At 35.8% G+C, this 25,082-nt stretch overlaps 1 protein-coding gene across 3 annotated transcripts in view; it reads left to right on the top strand.

The window, feature by feature from the left end:
* The window catches only part of CHN1 (chimerin 1), a 185,422-nt gene that overhangs the window by 98,207 nt on the left and 62,133 nt on the right, over positions 1-25,082 (top strand). For 2 of the 3 annotated variants that reach the window (XM_076005661.1, XM_076005660.1), the window contains exon 6: positions 7,705-7,993. In XM_076005661.1, coding sequence (XP_075861776.1) covers positions 7,705-7,993 — 289 coding nt within the window. Of the gene's footprint in view, positions 1-7,704; positions 7,994-10,042; positions 10,067-25,082 lie in introns of those variants that run through there. The other variant, XM_020288372.2, reaches the window with a different exon arrangement.

The following is a 25,082-nucleotide window of genomic DNA, read 5'->3' as shown; positions in this document are numbered from 1 at the left end:
TTTGGCCCATATATAGATACATTGCTCTTATCTTATTAAATACACTGAATGTTTCCTTTGATTTGTTTTGTCTTCTCCTCCCCCCCTTCCCACCCTTTGTTGTCCTTTCTTCCTTGAGTGGAACAGGAATCCTGTGAATGCCTCATGTTATCCTCAGGCTTAAATAGCTGCCCTATGGTTCTTGTCATCTTCCTGAGTGAGTGTCCTTTCTCCCCCTGCTTCCCATCTGCTCTTGTTTCAGACAATTGTGTTAGCTTTTGGCTCTATTTACGCTCTTAATTAAGGTCATTCACCAGGCTACAGATCGACCCCTCCTGCTAGGGCTTTCAGAATTTTTGTGCAGAGTTCCAATAGCTGTTTGCTGCCAGGGTTTTAGATTCCCTTAGAAATCTACTGATGACTCAGGTGTTTTGATATTTAGGATGGTACCTCATCTGCAAGGTTATATTCGAGTCGGTATTGAATATGGTTATGCCTAGTGCTTTTGATCATGTAGTTACTAAGTTATTTTCTGAAAAGATCTGTACATGTTCCTTAAATATACCCAGGTACAAGGCACCACTTATAGTAAATATGTATATGTCTTTAAAAATGAGCTGAGGTCATCCAGGGCAAAAACAGAGTTTTACTCATTTTGGTTTCCTTCATCCTTGTGCAGTGCTTGGTATATTCTAGGCTTATTCTACAGAATTGCATTGGATAATAAATTTTTAGACACAGAACACTTACCTGTGATACAGTTCTTTACATAAATAAAAAGTTACAGAAAGCCATTTTCCATTCTGTTTACCACTCTTGTGTAAGGATCTCTGAAGTGGGCAGATATTCATGATTTCTTTGCTGTGTTGCTCTAAAAGATACATAGCCTTATTATGCAGCTTTTGATGATCTGTTTGGCCCTGTGGTTTTAAATCAATATAGGTGGTCAATGATTCAGAATATGGCTTTGCAGTTAGCCTGCCCTGGATTCAAACTCTGGTTCCTGCATTTTCTGTGTTGACTTTGGACAGGTTACTTAATCTCCCTAAAACTCATTTTCCTTATCTATAAAATGAGGATGTAATAATAACACCTCATAAAGTTATTAGAGGGATTATTTGGGATAATGCACACATAGTGCCTGCAATATAACACTCAAAACATGTTAAATAGTATTACTAAAATAAACATATAAAGATACATTATGTATTACATATTAAGCCTTTTGCTTATTAGCCATTAAAAGTCAGTAAGTAGCAACCATTGTTGCTAATTTTTTTTCCATCTAATAGGTTGATTATATCAAATGCCTTATATCTTCATCAGAGACAACAGATTAATCAAAACACAATCCCAGAAACAAAGTAGCAAATACAAATATGGTTTATTGCTTTTCCACACTCAGAAATCCTGGTGTAATATAAAATCTGATGAAAACAATATTCATAAGTTTAAAGTAAATACGTGAAAAACTTAGATATCCAAACATAAAAGAATGTAGTAAATTCCATTTATATAAAATAGAAAATTATAGTGACAGGAAACAGATAAGTTGTTCAGTAGACCAGGGGACAAGACTGCAAAAGAACATCAGGAAACGCTTGGAGGTGTTAGGAATGTTCTGAATCTTGACTGAGGACATAGATATTTGTCAAAACGCATTGAATTATGCTCTTTAAAAGAATGCAGTTTATTTAAATTATACATTAATAAATTGACTTTTTAAAAGTAGGGCTTTCAGCCCAGTATAAGAAAGAACTTTCTAACAGTCCATAGGTGGAAATATGGTATCTAGAGACGTGGACTTCTCTTCCTGAATGGGTTCAAGAAGACAGAGAGATCTCTCCACAACATGAGAGAGGAGAGGCCATGTGAGCACACAGCCTCCCAGGTAGCTGGGATTACAGGCACTTGCCAGAACGCCCGGCTGTGTTTTGTTGGTTTTTGTGTATTTTTTTTTTTTTTTTTTTTGCCTTTCTTAAAATTTTCTTTTAGATTTAGAGCCAATGGTTCTTGGTTAAATTCTATTCAAAAATAGAAACAGTAAACATCTTATTTTTGTTTTTTTCAGCATATTGATAATTTTTTTTTTTTTTTTTTTTTTGAGACAGAGTCTCGCTTTGTTGCCCAGGCTAGAGTGAGTGCCGTGGCGTCAGCCTAGCTCACAGCAACCTCAAACTCCTGGGCTCGAGCAATCCTTCTGCCTCAGCCTCCCTGGTAGCTGGGACTACAGGCATGTGCCACCATGCCCGGCTAATTTTTTTTATATATATATCAGTTGGCCAATTGATTTCTTTCTATTTATAGTAGAGACGGGGTCTCGCTCTTGCTCAGGCTGGTTTTGAACTCCTGACCTTGAGCAATCCGCCCGCCTCGGCCTCCCAAGAGCTAGGATTACAGGCGTGAGCCACAGCGCCCGGCCCATATTGATAATTTTAAAAGATTTTCAACTCCATGCATGATTTTGTTTCCTCCAACTTTGATTCTATTTATTTATCATAGTCTTTGTGTTTTATGAGAAAAATTTTCCTCAGATATCAGGTAGTTCTTGACTGACTGATCATATTTAAATGTATGTGACACTAAAAAGCTGACTGGTAGTTCTAAGAACCTGACAATTATAGGATGACGGTCTCCTTTCTTAAGTTTTTTCACTTGGATTGATCAGATTTCCCAGAGAAGAATCTTCCAGTCTCCTGTCAGGAAAAGTATAAGCCTTCTGAGAACCTGGTGGGGAAGAGAAATGGAGATCTCAATCTTTAGTATTTGAAACTTTCACTTAGTTTTCGGGATGATACCTCTGCCTGGTCGTCTTCACTTCACAATCTCACTATTTTATTCTATCCAGAGAACAGAACTTAAGTCTTCTGCCACAGTGGGGAAGGGATAACATTGGGGGCAGGATAGGGAGGATAGGAGAAATATCTAAATTTCTGAAACAAACTTTGAATATCTAACAACTTCTGAAACAAACTTTGAGCTAATCCTTCTATATCAGTTCTACCTTCCAAAAGATGGCTTCCTGGTGCCATCTTTGGTAGTTTAATTAGGCAAATTGGATTGCTTCTTCACTGAAAATGATTTATTTAGCCAAGGAAATAGCATCATGAGTTAACATATTTTAATACTTTCCCCCATTTTAGCACCCAAAGTTATATAGCAAGATAGACAAAAGTCGCAAGTTATATAGCAAGATAGACAAAAGTCGTAGTCTAACAAAGTTTTAGATGGAGAAAGCATCTTAAAGTTGTATATAACTATGCTGTCTCTTCCTTAGCCTTCTTTAGTTCATAGACTCCATCTAAATTTATCTTTTAGTATTTAATTGAATGCTTCATCATATTCTTATTTCTGTTTTAACTTTTCTTCCAAGGGTATGTTTATGATTGGATGAATTTATGAAATATTTGGATGTTACCATTAGATTAGCTTCTTCGACTCTGGTAAACAACACACAAATATATATTTATAATAAATAAAACTGGTTTTGTATTTTGATTGCTGGAAGTACTTCTAACAGTTTATTGTTAGCTTAGACAAGTGTGTTGTATATGTTTTGTTTTCTGTTTGTTAACAGAAAACATCTGTTAGCTTGGAGCTTCCCTTTGAAAAGATACTTCCAAATAACTTTGGCCTCAAATCAGAACTAATTCTTGGTTTTAGAAAAAGTAGAGTAAAATTCCAAAGGTGATTTTTTATATATATTTTCATCATTTTATTCTTCTAGACAAAATTTTTTATCAGTATGATTCATTTGCTGAAAAATAGAAAGGATGGTATTATGGGTCTTGTTCACTTTTTAAAAGTTAGATGTTAGAATTACATATTTTAAAATTCATCTCAGTGAAACTGGGCACAGCATTAAACAGCTTTTTAAAATATAAAACCCAAAACCAAAATCACTGGAGAAGGATATTCTTTCTAGAAAGTAAGTAGCAGTTTAAAAGCATATTGTCCCTGTCTTTCTTTTCTATTTGTTTACTGTACTACCACTTCAGAGAAAATGAATTTTCATCTTGTTGAACTCTATCTAGGTGAGAATTGGGCCTATACAGTTTCAAGCATGTTCACCAAGGAGTGAACAGCTATTAAGCAAGGTCAGAAGCTATAGGAAAAGAGGAGAAAATCCTCCCTATATAAAGTGGAGGGGGAATGGCTTAGCTTTAATCATTTTTACAAATCAGTACTCTACCATCTAGAGTCCAGTAGTGTCACTAGACCCATTTAACATGCCCTGCTTTCAATAAGAGTATATTTTCTGATCTTTCTCCTTTGAACCCAGAAACTTAAGTTCCAGGGCACAGTGGAAAGACCTTTCTCGCTTGTTCCTCCTCCCCACTTTGCACTGTGTTACAGTTCCACTCTGTTTAACCAAGTAGAGATAATCTCACTTAGGGACATCCAGAAGAAAAATTCACAAAGAGCTCTTCCTCACCGTTTGTTGACTATATGATAAATCAGTGCAGAGATGGCCCTATACAGGCAGTGTTGCCAGTTGTTTATTTAGCCATCTCCCGTACATATATATTGAATATCTTTTCTGTTTTACTTTATTGTTTGGTAACTGATTCTGTCATTCTCTGCTAACAGAGGAGAAGAGGAACTACCATTTGTTGAGCCTACTGTATATTTAGCTTTGACATAAATATCCTCATGATCATATGGGGTAGGGTGATGTTATTTCTATTTTTTATATGCAGAATCTGACAAATGATTTTCCCAAAGTCACCCAACTAGGAAGTAGCAGATCGAGGATTTACATTTTATATCTGTCTGATGCCAAAAGCCTAGGTTTTCTGTTAAACACATAGGACCCACACTTGCCTGCCCCTGGCCAAACCCTATTTCAAGACTGCAAGAGTGCTTTTATACTTAGACATAAGCAGTACCTCTGAGCGCTTATGTAAGCGTAACTGTTATGCTCTGAGCTCTTTATTAGGCAGTGAGTTTCTTGGTTTTTATAGTGTGAAGGAGATATTAGATTCTCTTGGTTTCATGGATCACTTTACAGAAATATAACTTTTCTGTATAAGAGCAAGATTATATACATTTTGATTGTCATTTAAAAAATCAATCTGAAGGTGAACTTTTTAAAATGTAGCATTTCATGTCTTTATATTGACATTTTTATTTTTATGTTTATGTATTTCCCACTGGGGTTGCCAAGGGGACAGGAACTTTATTATGAACTACCTAACACTTAACAATGTGCCTGGGTGTTTTGTTAACTATTCCGTGAATAAATGACAATCTGCCCGCAGTAAACTTTTATAAGAAACAATTATTTCTTTGCCCTTAGATTTTGTATCTTCTGTTTTATGGTTCTTCTTATGTAGAATAGATACATCCATCCCCCACCTTTCTCAAAGATTTTCTGACCTCTTTTTCCAGTTCTGATCCCACAAAGTAGTAACACAACATGCCTTTCAGATCAGATCAGAAAAGTGGTTAAGTCTCTGATGGTCTGTGCTGTGATGCTATTCTTTATGTAACTTCCTAATTAAAAGAGAGTAATTCAGATTAGCAAAGGAAAACTTGGCAGTTCCCTTAGCAAAAATAATATAATTTTTCTTTGAAAAATCATTCATAATTCCAAAATGGAAAATCATTTTCTTGTCCTTTGAGGCTAAGTTTTAATCAAACCGTATTATGAATTGTTTTATTAATAGTTATCTGATCAGCTCCCTTAAGACTGAAAGTTTGGTTGGACTGGAAGGCTGGAGCTGAAGTACAGGCTGTGGAAGAACTGGAAATCACGAATAGGATCTCCTGAAGTCGCTGAGTTGAGAAAGAGAAAAAGATGAACAATCTTTTTTTGCATGATTCCCTGCATGTACCCAGAAATTCTCTTTGAATTGATTAGGAATAGCCCCTTATGAAGTGCTAGGAGATCTAACTCTAAACTTCCATTCTTTCAATCAAACCATTCTCAGCCCAAGTGAGGCCAGTTCAGCCATCTTCCCTTTGTGCTCTGTGTCTCTTCTCAGATTTCAGAGGACAGTTGAGTGACAAGTAACTGACACCATTGCTTGAATTGGCGTTAAGTGCCCTATCCACTATGGAAATGCCTACTGTAAAAGCCCCAGCAGGAGTAAAGTGGTCTGAGCCCTCACTCAAATGCCTCTGATACAAATGAAATATAAAGGGACTTAGTGGTAAACAATGCTTTGTGTGTTTATTTATAGCCTTATAAAACTTATGAAATAGCTTTCCATGATTATTTGTAAATGGCAGATAATTTATATCAGAAAAAAGGAGATGATGAAAGCAGTATATTAAACTGAAAAATCTTTATATTTAAACTTTGGTGTAGAAATTTTACCCTCCTAATTTTTAGACTTACATTATAGTGAAAATTGACTTGGGAGAAATATGTCTTTAACATTAGAGGAAAATGGAGAGTACAGTTATATGGATGATTCACTTGGATGTAAATCAAAATTGGTTGCTTTTAAAGAACAAAAAAATGGATAAATTATATGTTAGAAGGGCCAACATGGATAGTATGTTGGATTCTAGATTAAATAATTATTAAAGTCTCATTTGAATCACAGAAATAGAGATGCCTCAGGCCATGATAAACAAAATTATTTCCTTTTTTAAGATCACATTAAGATGTTTATAACTTCTATCCATTTGGCATATAACCTATACCAGAATAATGTTGTTGCATATCAAGTTTGTAGTCCCATTAACATTTTACTTAAACAATGATTATTTTAGTATTTTAGTTAATTTCTGTGCTGTGTATTTTCAACAATGAAATTAAATAAACCTTCCTTATATGTTTAGTTTTTAATTAGGCTCACTCAGGGTTGCCTTTAGGAGACTATGCCAATGGCAGATCTTGGTGCCTTTTGATTAAAGTCAGTGCATTTTCTTGCCTATATCTATCTTCTTGCAAAGATACTGATAGTAATCATGTTAACTTGGATCCCTTTCTGAGATTTGCTGTAGGAAGCAAAATACTGAAATAATCATAAAATGAAACCACTCTTCTCCAGTTGTTAAAGCATGTCATCAAAACATGACTTAAAATTGAAAACAGAATTTCTATAGTCTGATGTTTATGACTTGTATGCCCTATATATTGCAAACATTTCTTGCACAGACTTAACCAGCAGACACAGAAGAATGACTATGTACAAAGGGAACAAGTCCTTGGCCTGTGGCCAGAAACAGCAAAAGTATGTTTCTGTGCCATCCTGCCCTACATGGCTCAGATTCTGGGGTCAACTCGACTTTAAATGATTGCTGGCATCATAATTCAGGTGAGCCCTAAATGGAGCTTTCCTATTAAAAGGCATGAACGCTGAGGTCTAAAGTACATTGAATACTTTTATTGATCGACTTGAAAAAATGTTAATATAGAAATTTCACATAGTATGGAGTGGACACTTGAATACCGACTGTGTTTTAATGGGGTGTAAGGTTTATTTTCCCTTTTGCTACAGGCATAATGAAGTGGCTTAAAAAGATAAATTAGAACAAATTCTTCCTTCTAGGGTTGGCATGCTTTTGGCTATTTATCCCTAGTTGTTGCAAGTTCATTCTTTGTGTTCAAAAGTTTAATTTTATATATTCCAGATGATTCACAGAGATTAGCCACAGTTTATTTAAACAAACAGACACACACAAACAAAGCAATAGTTGTTTTTTTTTTTTCCAGAAAGAATTCACTTGCTTACTTTTCTTAAAAACATCTTTCCCATTTCATTGAGGCAGATTTGGAAGTCAAACCAGAAACTTCAGGCTCTACTACGATGGAAAGCACTTTGTTGGGGAGAAACGCTTTGAGTCCATCCACGATCTGGTGACTGATGGCTTGATTACTCTCTATATTGAAACCAAGGCAGCAGAATACATTGCCAAGATGACGATAAACCCAATTTATGAGCACATAGGATACACAACCTTAAACAGAGAGCCAGCATACAAAAAACATATGCCAGTCCTGAAAGAGACACATGATGAGAGAGATCCTACAGGCCAGGATGGGGTATCAGAGAAAAGGGTAAGCTACCATGAAACCACACTTTATCTTTTTCTCTTTGGGGTTCTTTTAAGAAAGACATTATTGCTGGAAGAGATTGATTTCTCCACGGTGCTTTGAAAAGTATATGCATTTTTCTTAATGTCTAATTTCTGTGCTGCTGAGCTTTGCATATATCCAATTCTTGTTCAGTTAAAATATGCCAGGTATATTTTTATACTCTTGATTGTTTTCTGTTTTATCAGTTTCATAGTTTTTAAAATATGTTGGAAAATGGCCCCTACTGAAAAAGTTCAGGGTATTGGTGAGAATTGTAACTTAATAGTTAAAGAAAGATAATTATTAATACTATTATATAAGTAATTGAGGGGGGTCACATTATCTGAATTACTTTTTGTTTTCCTTTAAGATAATTCACTTTATCAATAGTTCTTTAGCAAGATTTTATATATATGATATATATTTACATATATTTTTAATATGCATGATTAAACTCAGTCTATTAATAACTATTATACTATTTGGGGAATCAGTCAGTCTTAAGTAAGAGGAGAAGTTGTCTCTTTATAGACTGCTGAGTATTTGAATTAGGAAGGTTTACTTTTCTTTAATTATGAAAGACAGATTGTCTTTTATACTTAAGTTTTTCAGTTGTCATATTTTAATTGTAATATATTTCAGGTTGACTTCAAAAGTTTTAATTCCTTGGCGTTAAGTTTATTTTACTTCTGAAAAGTTGTCCCCAGCCTCTTCTAAGAAAAAAGTAAAAGATTTTCCTGATATTTTATCTTGTGTGAGATTTAATTGGAGGAATTTTATATATTCTAATTGGAACTGTGTTAAAATTCTTTTTTATATTTTCAAGAATCTTCAGTTGCTAGATTAAATAAAGGTTTTGAGGTTGGGTTCTGTCATCAAATAGATTTGTGTGTAAGTTACTTAATTTCTCTGTGTTTTCATTGTCTTACTTGTAAAATTATAATAATTAACTCAAGTTGTGAGGATTGAGTGAGATAGTATATGTAAAGTGCTCAAACCATGTTTGGCACATAGTAGGCACTCATAATATGAGTTTGGTGGTAATGATTATATAACAGCCATATTACCTCAAAGCAGCATCCTAAAATACTTCCACTTATCTGGGAGTATTTAGGTTCAGAGTGGAAATTTAAAATGTTCATTGTCCAGCCCAAATTTTAGTTTCTGGCAGATCTTACTTAGATTGGCATTTTGTGGCGACAGAGAAACCAACATTTCAAATTATAGACTGTAGAAAATTTGTAAAAAATGGTTTTTCATATGCTCATATTTGTTAGGAACCAAAAATCTTGTTTTGAAGTAACCAGAATTTAGAATCCCAAATGCATGCTGTATTCAGTATTATTCTTTTCATTGTCTAGTTCCCATTTTCTCACTGTTGGTTGATTTTCCATCCATGGCATTTTTCAGTAATGCTTGTATTTAAGTATCTAACACTGACAATATATTCTTTGCACATGTGCTAGAATATTCTAAGTCAACATTTGTGAAATATTTAAAAATGTGTACATGTGAGTCTTTCAGAGTTGGTCAGCCTAATGATAACCTTTGCTAATGTGTTCTATATGTACTTTTCAACACCAGGGAACTTTAGCTAAAGACACTTAGCTATTGATATTTAACATTAGCCTGGTCATTTTAACTTCACAATGTTTTGGCTGTCCCTCCTACAAAGTGAAAATAATATTTGCAGAGGCAGGAAACTGAGGTAGATAATGCTTAGAGGACCCTTTTAGCTCTAGGAGCCATGATCCCTGTGTATTCTAGCAACATTACGTGTTGAATACCCTGGATTCTCCTGTGCTGATGGCCAGCGGTAGCTACTTCAAGTGAAATAGTTGGCACTGGAAAGTATCTTTCTAGCAGTACATAATTAAGAATCATTTGAAAAGTTACTGTTTGCTTTAAACTGCATGCATCTTAAATCTAGTTGGCTTAAAATCTCCTCACTCAAAAATAGATTTATTTTATTTACAGGTGTCATCCAACAGGACAGGGTTGATGGCCTGTTCAACAGCTTGAAACATTGATTCCCTGTCACAGTGGATGACATTTGTAAGTAAAGACAATCATATTTCATTGATTTAAAATACCTATTGACACAGTATAGCTTAATAAATATTTAATGGGTCCTTAATAGCTAAAACCCATCTTGTCCATGACTCATTTACCTCAGAGGCAAAAAGCGTTGGCTTTGCAGAAATTAATATGCTATTGTAGAAAAGAGACTAGGGTTGGAATTGAGAGCTAGATTCTAGTTTACTACAAGAATGGATTTTATGTGTCACTTTTGGCAAACTGCTTCACTTTTCTGAAACTGTATTTGCCCACCGTTTTAGGAAGGCTTTGCACTAGATGGTCTCCAAGATGTAGTTCTAATAGTCTGATCCTTCTAGGAGTGTAGATGTTAGAGGATAGAGACAACACATTACTAAAAAGAACACCCCAGTGGGATCTTGAAAGATGAGATCTGTTTTTAGCTTATCCATCAACTAATTGTATGAACTTGGGACAATCATCTAGCCTGTCTGGACTTGAGTTTCTCCATACAATATAAGGGGGTTTTCTACAAAACATTAATTTCACAGGATTTTGATAAATACTGCAAAAAGGATTCTGTGCTCAAATAGGTTTGATGAAAATTAAGTTTTTTCAAAATCCTTTTTCTTTTCTGTAGGCCTTACTGTTGTTAATGACCTAATGTGATTATGACTCTCCAAAAGTGCTCCCAAACTTATTGGAATCAACCCACCATTATTAAGATCAGTTTTTGAAAAATAATGTTTAATGAAACCCACTCTGGGAAATTTTGAACCAGATAATCTCTTAAGGTCTTTCTTTGTTTTAAAATTGCAAGATGAGAATTCCAGGTGTTTTTGATTGTTTTTTCCACTCCTTAAGGTATATATTATGCATCTGAGTTTTGTGAAAGGCTGACAGAATGGTTATGTGGTCATGAAGGTCTTTGCCACAGCAAGTGAATCCTGAAGAGTCTTACTTGTCCCTAGGAAATCTGGTGGCCTCTTGTGGGGGAAAAACACTTTTCCTAAGTGATAGCTATGTTATTTTTCTCATTAACTGTGTAAGTTGCTTCCTCAGCTTAAGATATCAGTTAGAAACTTTAAAAAATTTTTTGAAATTGAGATACATTTAATCATGAAATTGCAGCATGTTGAGAAGCCAGATTTCCTTCTCTTCTAAAATGGCTTTATTTAGCAGTCCAGACTGGCCAAGAGCCCAACTTTTATTAGTTACTTCTTTTTATTTATCTTGGAGCTGTATTTGAATAGTTCCTTATTTCAATTAGTGCATTATAATATGTTTACTTGAACAGATACTTGACCAATGGCCGAATGCAATAGTTTTTATAATAATTTTACACTTAATAATGTCATTTTAATCTTCTAAAACCATGCTTTAGAAATGTCTCATATAACTGTTAATAATATAAACTATCAAAAATATATATGTAATTTGCATGTCAGAAGCTATACTGTAAGCCAGAACTCTGAATCTAGGCAGAATTTCTTTACTTCTGGATTTAGTTATCATCTAAGCTCTAAACTTGTCTCTCATACAAGGATGCCCCTGATGGCAAGGGTGTGCGAAATGAACTTTTTGGTTTTAGGGAACTTCAGCACACTAAGTAACCTATGTGAGTCTGTGTGTGTATATATTTTTTCTTCCCCTATAAGTTTAAAATGAATGCAATGCTTGATGCATTGTCATATTAATTAATTTTAAAAGAATTTCTTTTACATATAAATCCCATTTTTAAAGACTTCTTTGGGATCACCAGACTGCATATTTATTGAAAAGTCTTGTGAAATTTGAAGTTGAAATATAATTGGGTCTCTGCCCAAAACTGCCATAACTACTAGAATTCTTTGGATACCTCCATGAAATGATAGGTGTCTTTGTCTTCTAGAAGAGCAGAAGGGGCACTGGCAGTCTGGTTTGTTAATTGGCTTAGTCTCTCACAAAGCAACTTTTCTTTTTTTTTTTTTTTTTTTTTAGTTGGTCAATTAATTTATTTCTATTTTTGGTAGAGACAGGGTCTCACTCAGGCTGGTTTCGAACTCCTGACCTTGAGCAATCCACCCGCCTCGGCCTCCCAAAGTGCTAGGATTACAGGCGTGAGCCACCACGCCCGGCCTCAAAGCAACTTTTCTAAATGTTTTTACTTTGCTTTAAAAAACACATAGCACATTATCTGTATCCACATAATATCAATGTAGAAATCAGCAGGAAGGCCACACTTAAACCTAATTATGAATAAAAGTAACAACACCAGAGGAGCCAGTGGCATGAAGCAGTCTGCAGAAAACCATGTTGATTTCATGATTTCGTGCCTTCCCAGTCTTCTGAGCCTTTTTTGTCATTCCTTGTTCATGCTCAAGCTGTTCTCAGCTTTTTGTTCTTCTTAGCCCTTCTTATATCCACTTTCTTCTTCCTCTCCTCTAGTTAATTTTACATACCCAGGTCTCCACTGTTTGCTTGCTCTAGGTTAAGAGCAGTTGTTTTAGGGGTGAACAGGCCCTTAAAGAATTACCAAATCTGCCAGGGTCACTGATTTGCATTAAAAAGCCAGTTTAGTAATTTATGAGGAAGACTACAATTTTTGCACAGAACTTCTCATAGTGGGCTTATCCTCTGTAAACATCCTCCTTAAGAAATCAGGTAAAGGCTTTTTTTTTTTTTAAGCCTACATGGTCAGTATATATTAGTCTGAGTGATCATGAGCAAGCCCTTAACCTTCCTAAGTCTGTAAAATGGGGATTATGGATGCCATGCACCGGTGGGTAGGAGTATTAATGAGATTTTATAATGCAGCCTGCCTTAAAGGTAAAGAAGGAAGAATTATTGCTCTCTGGGATCAGAGCTGTCACCAACTAGATACCCCTTCTTGGGTCTGAGTACTATTCCCCTAGGTTTTGCTAGAGACAGCATGTTCAGGTTTCTCTTCAAAATCCATCTTTTCAATGCTTGAATTGCCCTTTAAGTTCATAAGACAATATCAAAAGGCTCCTACATGCTTCATCAAGAAAGTAGAGTTTCTCTTTTAATAATACAGTGATTTATTTATTTGTAATCAGGAAGCATATGTCTTTGCTCAGTAATATTCTAATGACTGTTAAGGATAAAATTACTATTTTCCTGTTGTATTTGCATTTTAGAGTAGACCAATATTTTAACTACTTTCCCTGAATATAAGACAAATAAAGCCTTCTGCTGCTATGCCCATCAGTGAACTTTTATTGAACCTATAATCCATGCTGAGCCCATTAAGATCACTCAGATTTCCCCTAAGTCTACCTATTTTCTTGACTCCTAGCTGGGCAAACTCTCTCCTTCCTTTGCCCTTAATCTTCACATTTCATTTTCTTAACAGTCCTTCCATGAGTCATCTATATAAACAATTCCTTCTTGATATTCACAAGTTATGTTGGAATTTGAACAAGAGCAAGGCAGGAATATTGTCCCCATTTCTTCTTCAGTCTCCTGACCTCACTCATCTCCTATCAAAATTAATTGCATTTGGCCAGGCACGGTGGCTCACGCCTGTAATCCTAGCACTCTGGGAGGCCGAGGCGGGCGGATTGCTTGAGGTCAGGAGTTCAAAACCAGCCTGAGCAAGAGCGAGACCCCGTCTCTACTATAAACAGAAAGCAATTAATTGGCCAACTTATATATATAGAAAAAAATTAGCCGGACATGGTGGCGCATGCCTCTAGTCCCAGCTACTTGGGAGGCTGAGGCAGGAGGATTGCTTGCGCCCAGGAGTTTGAGGTTGCTGTGAGCTAGGCTGATGCCATGGCACTCACTCTAGTTCGGGCAACAAAGCGAGACTCTGTCTCAAAAAAAAAAAAAAAATTAATTGCATTTAATTCAGCATTTATTGCATGCCTCCTGTTTGCAAAGAAACAGGCTAGGCTTTGGAAAGAAGAAAAAATGTACAAGATTTAAGCCATGCCTCAAAGAACTTACATTTTACTGTTTCATTATTTCTACCTATTTAGTAACACTTACCAACTTGAGAGCAGGAGGCAAGCTGCCTGTATCATCTGTGTAGTATCACAGGAGTTCAACAAATACTAAGTTAGACTCGCTTAGATTTGAGTTTGCAGATCACAGGTAACACTTTTGTAGCTAAGAAAATAGGTTTTTCAGAATCATAGATTAGATATTCATATGAAATTCTAGCATTCCAACCCAGTGTCCGGGCTTTAATCCCTCAGTATTGTTTCACTTCCAATTCTGCATTGTAAGTTTTATATAAACAATTGTTAACTGACTAAATAAATCAACAAATAAATGAGTATATTTTATTAATTCAGCCAAATCCAAAGCCTTAATAGAAATCAGTCCTGAGACTGAAAAAGGAAATTATAATAATTCCACTTGATTTGCTACTATATATTTTTCCCTTTAAGAACTCAGAATCCTTAAAATGTTCTTGGGAGCTAGAGAGAGCCATTTTTCATCCCACAGTTAAAGCATCTTAGGTGTAAAAAAAATGTGTCTTTATGTCACGAAATAGTTTGTGAGGGTGGTGGCTAGATGCACGTCTTCAGAAATGTGTTCTAGGAAGCCAAGATGGCAAGTGGTGTCTCCCTGAGCTCACGGCTATCATTCGTGTATTGGGACCGTTTAGACCCCACCAGGGAATACCATGCAGTAATTATTAAAGAAAACTCAAATGGAGCTCAGGAAATTATTTGCATGAATCTCATCCATCTTATCACCCACAGAAAGGATTAGTAATTGAAAACTGTTAGGGAAAACCAGACGGAAAGAGGAAGATGGAAGATAAACATCAGTTCCTCAGCTCCAAAGAACCAGGCCAACAGAAGACCAAATTGTAATTTTTCAAGCCAGCTGCAGTTTTGGAAGATTTCTTGTATTTGGGCCATTTAAACAAATAAAATCACTTAAATTACTGATTTGAGGGTTGGGAAGGAAGCTATTAGAAATTCTTTTACAATTACTATTTCAGAGTCTTCAGCATTTCGGTGGGGAAATGATCATTGGTGGCAAAATGTCCACCCATTTAACCTTTCAAAACAGGAATCCACTCTGGTAGCTTTGGGGGTAACACCATTTGGGAGCATAAAGCAAGATGAGGCTATCAAACAATTAATCTGGCCTACATCACGTTGCTCTCAAACTAACTTTGCGGGCAATTCTAACAGAATCAGCTCTCTAGTTGTAGTAAATCCTTACCTTAGATCTCATGCTCAGTGATTATATTTCCAAGTGTTCCTTTTGTTGCTGATTTCTAGTTTCATTCCATTGTGGTCCAAGAAAATATGATTTCAGTTTTTTTGAATTTTTTAAGACTTGTTTTGTGGCCTAACATATGGTCTAACCTTGAGAGTGATCCATGAGGTGAGGAGAAGAATGTGTCTTCTGCAGCTGTTGGATGAAACGTTCTGTAAATATCTGTTGGGCCCATTTGGTCAATAGTGCAGGTTAAGTCCAGTGTCTCTTTGATTCTCTGTCTGGATGATCTGTCCAATGCTGAGAGTGAAATAGTGAGGTCTCCACCTATATTGTATTGGGGTCTATCCCTCTTTTTAGCTCTGTTAATAATTTGCTTTATATATTTGGATGTTCCAGTGTTGGAATGTCTTTTTCCATCCCTTTATTTTCAGTCTGTGTGTGTCTGTATAGGTGAAGTGTGTCTCTTGCAGACAACACATGGTTGGTTGGTCTTGTTTTTTCATCCATTCAGCCACTCTGTGTCTTTTGATTGGAGAGTTTAGTCCATTCACAATCGATGTTATTATTGATAGGTAAGGACTTACTACTGCCATGTTGTTATTTGATTTCTGGTGGTTTTGTGGTCCTCTCTTTCTTCCTTCCTGTCTTCCTTTGTTAAAAGTGATTTTCTTTGATACTGTGTTTTAATTTATTGCTTTTTAGTTTTATCTGTTGTAGGTTTTTGATTTGAGATTACCATGAGGCTTGCAAAAAACATTTCATAACCAATTTTTTAAAACACATGACAACTCTGCTTACAAAGAGATATCTAACAAATTCTATCCTTTAACTCCATCTTCCCTCCCCCGCTTTTTAACTTTTTGTTGTTTCCATCCATATTTTTTTATGCCATCTATCAAAATGTTGTCGTATGAATAGTTATTTTTGATAGGTTTGTCTTTTAGTCTTTCTACTTAAGATACAAGTGGTTTATACACCATTTATTATTACAGCAATAGAGTATTCTGTATTTGCGTACTTACTGTTACCAGTTAGTTGTATACCTTCAGATGATTTCTTATTGTTAATCAATGTCCTTTCCTTTCTGATTGAAGAACTCCTTTCAGCGTTTCTTGTGGGACAGGTCTAATGCTGATGAAATCCATAAGCTTTTGTTTTTCTGAGAAAGTCTTTATTTCTCCTTCATGTTTGAAGGATATTTTTGCAGGATATAATATTCTGGGGTTAAGGGTTAAGGATTTTTTCTTTCAGCACTTTCAATATGTCATGCCACTCTCTCCTGGTCTATAAGGTTTCCACTAAGAAGTCTACTGCCAAATGTATCAGAGCTCCTTTGTATGTTATGTTTTTTCTTTTTTCTTGCTTCCCTTAGGACCTTTTCTTTATCTGTGTGACCTTTTGGAGCTTGATTATTAAATGCCTTGAGGTAGTCTTATTTGGGTTTAATCTGCTTGGTGTTCTATGACCTTATTGTACTGGAATATTGATATCTTTCTCTAGGTTTAGAAAGTTCTCTGTTATTATTTCTTTGAATAAACTTTCTACCCCAATCTCTTTCTCTACTTTCTCTATAACTCTTAGATTTGTCCTTTTGAGACTGTTTTTTAGATCTTATAGGCATACTTCTTTCATTTTTCTTTTTTCTCTCCTGACTGTATATTTTCAAATAGCCTGTCTTCAGGCTCACTAATTCTCTCTTCTGTTTGGTCAGTTCTGCTTGTGAGAGACTCTGATGCGTTTCTCAGTTTGTCAGTTAAATTCTTAAGCTCTGGAATTTCTGCTTATTTGTTGTTGTTATTGTTTTTATTTTAATCTGTTAAGTTTCTCCGATCTGTTAAATTCCTCCTTTGTGTTGTCTTGCAGTTCATTGAGCTTCTTCAGGACAGCTGTTTTGAATTCTTTGTCTGAAAGGTCATATGTCTCTATCACTCCAGATTGGTCACTGGTACCTTATTTAGTTCCTTTGATGAGGTCATGTTTTCCTGGGTGTTCTTGATGCTTGTGTTCCTTGATGTCTGGGCATTGAAATGTTAGGTATTTATTTTGATCTTTGCGGTCTGGGCTCATATGAACTTGTCCTTCTTCAGAAGGCTTTCAGGTATTCAAAGGGAATTGGGTGTTGTGATCACTGCAGCCATATCAGCACTGGGGGGTGCCTGAAGCCCAGTAATGCTATGGCTCTTTGCAGACTCCTAGTGGTACTGCCTTGATGGACTGGGGTAAGATATGGGTGAATTCCCTGGATTATCAGGCAAAGTTTCTCACTCTCTTCCCTCACTCTTTGTTCTGAGTTGCTGGAGTTGGGGGAGGGGTGACGTGGGTACCACCTTGTGGCCACCAACACCAGGTCACACCAGAGGCCAGCTCAGTCTCACCCAGTGCCTGTGGCGACTGTTACCTGGCTTTCCTCTGATGGTTATTCAAAGCCCAAGGGGTCTTTAGTCAGCAGGTGGTGAATCTTACCAGGACTGGGTCCTTCCCTTTAGGGCAGTGTGTTTCCTTCTGGCCTAGAGTGGGTCCAGAAATGCCTGGACTCAGGAAATAAAGTCTGGAGTCAGGGGCTTTAGGAGTCTGCTTGGTACTTTATTTTACTGTGGCTGAGCTGGTACCCAAGTTGCAAAACAAAGTCCTCTGAACTCTTCCCTTTCCTTTCCCCAAGTGGAGGAAGACTCCCTGAGCCACACTGCCTGTACATGTGAGGATGGGGTGACACAGGCACTGGCTTGCCCACTATTGCTGGTATCACTGGGTCATGCATGTGTACCCCAAGTCCACTGGCACCAAGCCAGCACAGCCACAGGAATTGCCCAAGGACTGCAGCCCTTATGGCCTGACTGTCTTACAAATTTAGACCAGGCCTCAGGTTGCTCTTTTTCTGCCAGTGGTGGGGCTAGCTGGAACTTGGATTTAGGGGTAAAGGATTTCTCTCTGGCCAGGCTGGTCTAAATGCACCCTCTGTAGGCACCAGCAGAATTCTGCCCTGTGCTATGTTTCCCTATGCCAGAGTGCCCCCTGAGTTTCAGTGCAAAGTCCCACAATCACTTCACTCTCCCCCTGCCCCTGGGGGGGGGGGGGATACAGATTCTCTCTCCACTCAGTGACTACCGGGGGATGGGAGGAGGGATGGCATAGGCAATGCAAGATTCTCTTTTCTGTCCTCTTCAGTGCCTCTTCCCTTGATATAATATTACAACCAGGTAGTATGATCACCCACCTGATTTTTGGTTCTTTGGAAGATGCTAGTTTGCATGGATGGTTGTTGAATCTGGTGTTTGTGCAGAGGGATGAAGGCTAGAGATTTCTATTCCATCATCTTGCTCTGTTCCCTCTTCGTGCTCATTGATTAGGATCTGTAATTTTCATCTTGTGCTTTTTGCTCCATCATATTTCCCTTTTTCATTTGGAAACATTTCTCTTTTCCCCTAATGTTTGTACCCCTCAGAGATTGGAAAAGCATAGCCACGTCCCTGAGCCTTTACTTAAGTTATGAGAACTTAATTGTTTTTATATGGTCTCATAAATTAGTCCGTCTTTTGGAGCCTCCATCAAGTTATTACAACTGGTCAGGAATGCTCAGATCTCAGCATTATATTGCAATAATTAGATTTCAACAAGAAATTACAGACATCTGTAATGGCTACTAATCTTGCCCTTTTTCACATGTCTCCTTTAAGTGTGGTGCTGCATTATTTTCACCGTGGTTTGTCAGTAACTATATTAAATGAATCTGCCCTAGTCCTCTATTTCCTTAGCTTCTAAAACTATTCGGGGAAAATTCACTAAATGCTATATAGGTTTGCTGATGCCCTAATTTACATTCTTAAGTTTTACATCTCATCCAACTGAAACATTTTCCTTGATAATTTCTAAGTTGCTGCTTGTACTTAGTTACCAGCAATGTTTGGTAAAAGATCACCTTACTGTAAACTTTCCCTACAGAAATAGAGGGTTTTATACTAGCTGCAGATTGTTTAGCACCTTCTTAAGACATTTACACCTCTCTTCCTTTCACCCACTCAACAGGAAGGGATCCTTGTTCTGGATATAGTTGGCTTATTAACTTTAAAATGGCTTTGGGCTGCTTCCCAAATTCATAGTAAGAAAAAAGCTGTAGTGCCCTCTCCTTTGAGAAAGTTCTCTTTTTCTTTATAATGTGGAAACTCTACAAATGAGGCCATATCTTTACATTTCCAAGAATTTTTTCAAAGTCAACTTTATTCAGGTGTGATTTAACATACAGTAAAATGCACACAGTTCCATGTACAGTTTCATGAGTTTTGACAAATGTATAAACCTATGTAACCAATACTACAATCAAAATTTAGAACATTTTACTACCCCAGAAAGTTCCCTTATACCCCTTTATAGAAAATCCCACTCCTACCCCTGTCCCCAGGGCTGCCACTGACTGGATTTCTGTCAGGGCAAAAATTTTTTTAATTGGTATGACAGGTGACATTTAATGTTTTAGTTTTTCACATTTGGAGTACTCTTTCCCTTCATCTGTCTTCTTTTTATTTATTATAAGTATATAATCTAATTATCTTTACCTACCTTATCTCTGATTTTTGAATGTAAAATTTCTCAGGTCATGTTTCTTATGAAAATACGAACAACAAAGGAATTATGGGTGTGTAGTAGTGATTGCAAGACAATATAACTTGTCGAAGGTTTCAGTCCTATCATCAGGGACTCTTCAGCTTTTAATGCATAGTAAATGCTTCAGTAAAATTGAGTACACAATGAGGGAGGATTCCTAGATACCTGAAGGAAGAGCTCCTTTGCGCTGCTGGGATCTTGGACCTTCGCCAAACACACTCAGACAGAAAGGAGCAGCTCTCCTTTAATCACTGGCTATACCTTTGCTGTTCCTGTCTGGCCTGGAACAGGACTCACAGCAGGTATTACTCATGGCCACAGCTGGTAGGAAAGTAGAGCATCTTCTACTCTCTGAGTGAATTGTACCACATGGTACCAGGTACCACAGAGAAAAAAACTACCATTTCTGCTGCTCCCCTCTCTCAGTCTCACTCAAATGGGAAAATTGTAGCAGTGGTATGATTCCAGAATTCCCTGTGGAGCACCACTTCAGCATTTAGATTTATCTCCCTATAATCCTTGAAACCATATAGATGCACCCCACTCAACAGTCCTGTAGACTAGAGTTCTCTACCCAGTCCCAGGTGAACAGTGGTGTTCTCTTGTGTAACCACCTCCAGTGGGGGATTAGTGGTTGTGTAAAATTCCTGGAGAGATGGTTATAACTTTTCTACTGTTGCCTTCAGAAAAACCTACTGGAATGTAAGTGAATGAGGAATATAGTCAAAACCTTGACTTCACTTTAATTTCTTTAAAAAAGATTAAATCATTTGCATATTAATTTTAGTAACTGATTTCCATATACCTTGACTAGAGTAGGCCCTCCAGTAATCTGAATTGCTCTCTAAGCAGGCAAGCCTCAGAGGCTCAAAAGTCTCTTCTCGTGATCTACTTTTAGAACCATGCATGGTTTATTGAGCGCTGTCTTGAAGTGTAGTGCTTCTTAAGGCTGGGAGGACTGGGAATAGTGGTGGGGAGAGGAGAGTACCAGAGTGCCAAAGCAGTAGAAATTTCTAAAAGTATAGAAATGTTTTCACCTGACTCATCATGTTATACCAATATGTAAGTGATATTTGTTAGGAAGTCCAATCATATTACCTAAAACTGTGCTTAAAATAAAAAACGAGTCTTGTGTTGCTATATCTAATTAATGAATTTGAGATTTTTTTCCTAGTGTTAAAGGAATACATGTTCTTTATAAAAACTTTGAAAGATACAAAGAAAGAAGGAAGGGGATTACCCATAGCCTCAGCATTCCAAGACAACTGTACGTTAACATTTTGAAGAATTTCCTTTTAGTCTTTTTATACATAGATTATTGTAAATTTTTATATTTTTATTATATATGTCATCCATGTTCATGCTCACAAAAATAAAAAATGAAAAACTATTAAAATTATACCAAATCACACCATTGACAGATAATATAACCAACAATATTCTGCTGTTTATCCTTCCAGAGTCAGGGGGTAGGGACTGTTTCTTCTATATACACTACTTTGTAATATGCTTTATTGACTATTAGGTTATGAACAGTCTTTTCATGTGAATATATTTATGCTTTATAATTTTAAATATCTCTATAATATTCCATTGGGTCTACACATTTAGCCAATCCCTTCATTTCTTAAAATGTATTGAATCTTTAAATATTTACTGAGTAGCTAAATTGGGCTGCTGTGCCCAGTAATGAACGAGAGAACTATGAGTCTGCTCATGAAGCTAATTTTTGTCTTTCATACCCAACATGTAAAAGAAGAAACTTGCTGTTTATTCTCATTTTAAAAGATACACTAGTGTACAGAGGGAGAATCTCTTTTTGTTAGGACATTTTGTTCTTTAGTGATGATAACCAGTACTCTTTTTCTGGCATGCTGTCTGTGTTTTTAATAATAAATCTGAAGTAATCTTTTTTTAAAAAATTAAAAATGTTTCTTTTGCTTAGTTCTGATTAGGCTTAGGCTAGAATCATTTTAATAGACTTTGCAAATTCAGAATTTTGCTTATTGTAAAAATGGCCTTTTCCCTTTAAACAAAAAAAAATTTGTATCCAGAATATTTAATGCTTTTAAAAATTAACATTTCTTTAAAAGTAAGGATAACTAATAAAAAATTAAATTTTATAAATTAATTAACTTTAGGGATAATTAAATCATATGCAATTGTTTTTCTTGGAATAGTCTGTATCATTAAAATATACAAAATTTTATATTAGATGAAACATTTTTCTGAATTTGTTGAATACAGAAAGTTTGTACGTTAGCCTTATATGTAATCATGGTCAAACTTGTCTACACTTTGGAGTTGCCAGTTCTAAATTAATAAAGCATTTTGAGGGGAAAGAATTTTCATAATTTCCATCTGTAGCATACACAGGAGGGCTTAGCTGAATCTGTTATTTAAACCAGAACTATTTTGCTATCATATGGATATAACATTCTGATTGCAACATATTTCAATGTGAATAGTGAATTCCTCTGTCTCCTTATAGATAAAGCCCCCCCTCAAATGCCTTTGCCTAAGAAATGAATATGAAAACGCTTTTATTTGGAAGCTGTGTTACTGTAAGCAGATGGGTTTTTCCCATATGTTTTATTTTTTAAAATAATGATATTAGATTATAAACAAATGTTTTAAATATTTTACTTTTAATTTTATACAAAAATATTCTAAACTTTTAATATAAATTTATTTTTTCTCTCTAAAACAAGATAAATAATAATGAATCTTTAACATTTGATCTGGTGGTAAGACTCATTTCTGTAGTCCTGTATGCTAGTGTTCGGTCATAGCTTATAGTGATCCACAGTATCTGGTTCAGATGCTCTCTTTCTGCTGTTCCTCTCCTCTCCTCTCTTAATTCCATACTTTTTGAGACCTGTTTTCCACAAAGATCCACATTTACTTCTCAAACAGAAATACTTCAAAAAGAGCTTTGATTATCACATTATATCCTAAGTATCCTGTAATTCATTCTCTCTCTCTCCCCCTCTCTCACCTCTTCCCCACCCCCCCACAATCCAACCAATTTTATTGGGCATACCTTTGGAAAAAGAGATTTGAACCCTAGTGTGTGACTTTAACTAATAATACTGCATTAACCATGTCCTTAACCTCTCTGGGCCTCAGTAGTAAAATGAAGGATCCAGCGTCATAGATGACCACGAGGTCCCTTCTAGCTGTCACGATTTCCTGCCTAAAGTTTTTTTGGTAACCTGCAAGGTGTTTTTCAGACTTAAGATTCTGTACTTCTGAGAAATTATTATTCTAAGAGATAGAATAGGCTAAAGACATGCAGATTTAAGTATAGATTTTGCTGTGCTACTAACTAGGATTCCTCTGGCGTCAGGAAATTGAAGTTCTCTTCTAGCTCCATAGTATACCTATCTAAGGATTGTAAAACTAAGAATGATAATAGAAATAACTAACATTTATTGAGTCATTGTGTATCAGAAACTATGCTGAGTATTTAATCAGATTATCTCTTTTAATCTTTATGGTAATCTTTTAGGGACAAGTATTGTAACAATGTGGATATCTTTGGGGATGATAGGTTTATGGTGAGTTATCAAGGGGTGTGTTTTAACACTGCAGCCTTTATTTTTGAGAATGAAATCGTAGGGGAGAGCTAGACCCATCTACTAAATGCCTGTTGGTGTCCTTGTAGAGACTGAACAATTGGACTGAACAAAGACTAAGTGAATCACTGTCTTTTGAGTAGTTGGGTTACTCAAAAAAGGGAAAAGTTAAGATCCCCAGAACTACCCAAAGGAAGTTGAAGCATGGTTCAGATGGGCCCTTGACCCATTGAGCATGTCACTCAAGAATTACAACTCTTATGATCAATTTTTAAAATAAACTCTTATCAAATGTTAAAAGAATAAAAAGATTCCAATTTATTTAATAAGAAAATCCATGAGATTGACTTTTTTAACATAGAAAAGTAAAACAAAATATCCTTTCCTGTAATATAGCTTAATTCTCTAATGGTTGCTTATGTCAAAGGCTGCCCTCATTTCTTTAAGTATCTCAGAAACATACACATACAAATAGTCTTGTTCCTTTCATAGGAACAACAATAAGTAAATAATTTATACTATACACATGTGACAGTGTAGATTACGTATAAATGTGCAAATCTGACATTAATTCAACATTTGAATTTTAAATAACATACTTAGAATGAGATCTGGGTAAATTTCTTTAAAATTTTAATAATTGAGCCATATAAAAGATTAATATAATTTATCTGCATATTAAATAAAATCTGTTGATAACTAAGATTTATAATAAAGCATATTGCATTTATATTTAAGATAATTCAGCACACTTTTACATTTTCAACAGTTAACTTAAATTCAGGTTGACAGCTTCGAGTTTTCATCATTTCAGTCTTCAAAGTACTTTTTAACATTTTGTTGTCAGGTTGAAGCTTACCTAGCTCTTTGAAACAGACAAAAGACTTCTGAGTTGACAGTCACCTCCCAAATAAATAAGATTTTTAAGACAGTTGAAATGCTTTTCAAATCAATACTCTAGAGACTATATGTAATACTTATTGTAGAGAGTTATCATAATTTAGAAGCAGAACAGAAAGAGAAAACAAAAGCAAACAAAAACCTTCTCAGGTCTTTCACATAATTTGACAGTTTATCATTTTCTGTATTCTCTCTCAGAAACAGGGAAATTGATAACAATGAAGGATTTACATTTCATAACTATAAAAGAAAGAAGGAAAGATGTTAATAAAGATAGTATTTTTGAGAAATAAGATAATGAAGAAAATGAAAAACATAACTTTAATATAAATTAAATTTGGGGGGAAGTTCTGAAATATGCAGTGTTACATAGTTCTTGATTAGAACACTAAATCAGATCAATGTTCTCACCAATGAAACCTTATATAAGAGATAGCTGCAGAAATTTTATTCAGTATAATTAACATGGAGCCCAGACATCTATTTTCAAAAATATATTAATTCATTTAAGAAACAACAAAAATTACATGTTAACATAATTTTTTTTGAGAGAGAGTCTTACTGTGTCACCCAGACGAAAGTGCTGTGTGGTATGAGCCTACCTCACAGCAACTCAAATTCTTAGGCTCAAACAATCCTCCTGCCTCAGCCTCCCAATTAGTTGGGACTACAGGCTCACGTCACCAGGCCCAACTAATTTTTTCACATAGAGACAGGGTCTCGCTCTTGCTCAGGCTGTTCTCAAACTCCCCATCTCAAGTGATCCTCCT

Source organism: Microcebus murinus, chromosome 8, assembly GCF_040939455.1.
Source record: "Microcebus murinus isolate Inina chromosome 8, M.murinus_Inina_mat1.0, whole genome shotgun sequence".
Lineage (NCBI taxonomy): Eukaryota > Metazoa > Chordata > Mammalia > Primates > Cheirogaleidae > Microcebus > Microcebus murinus.
Note: the sequence above shows the minus strand (reverse complement) of the source record. Positions and strands in the feature narration are given on the sequence as shown.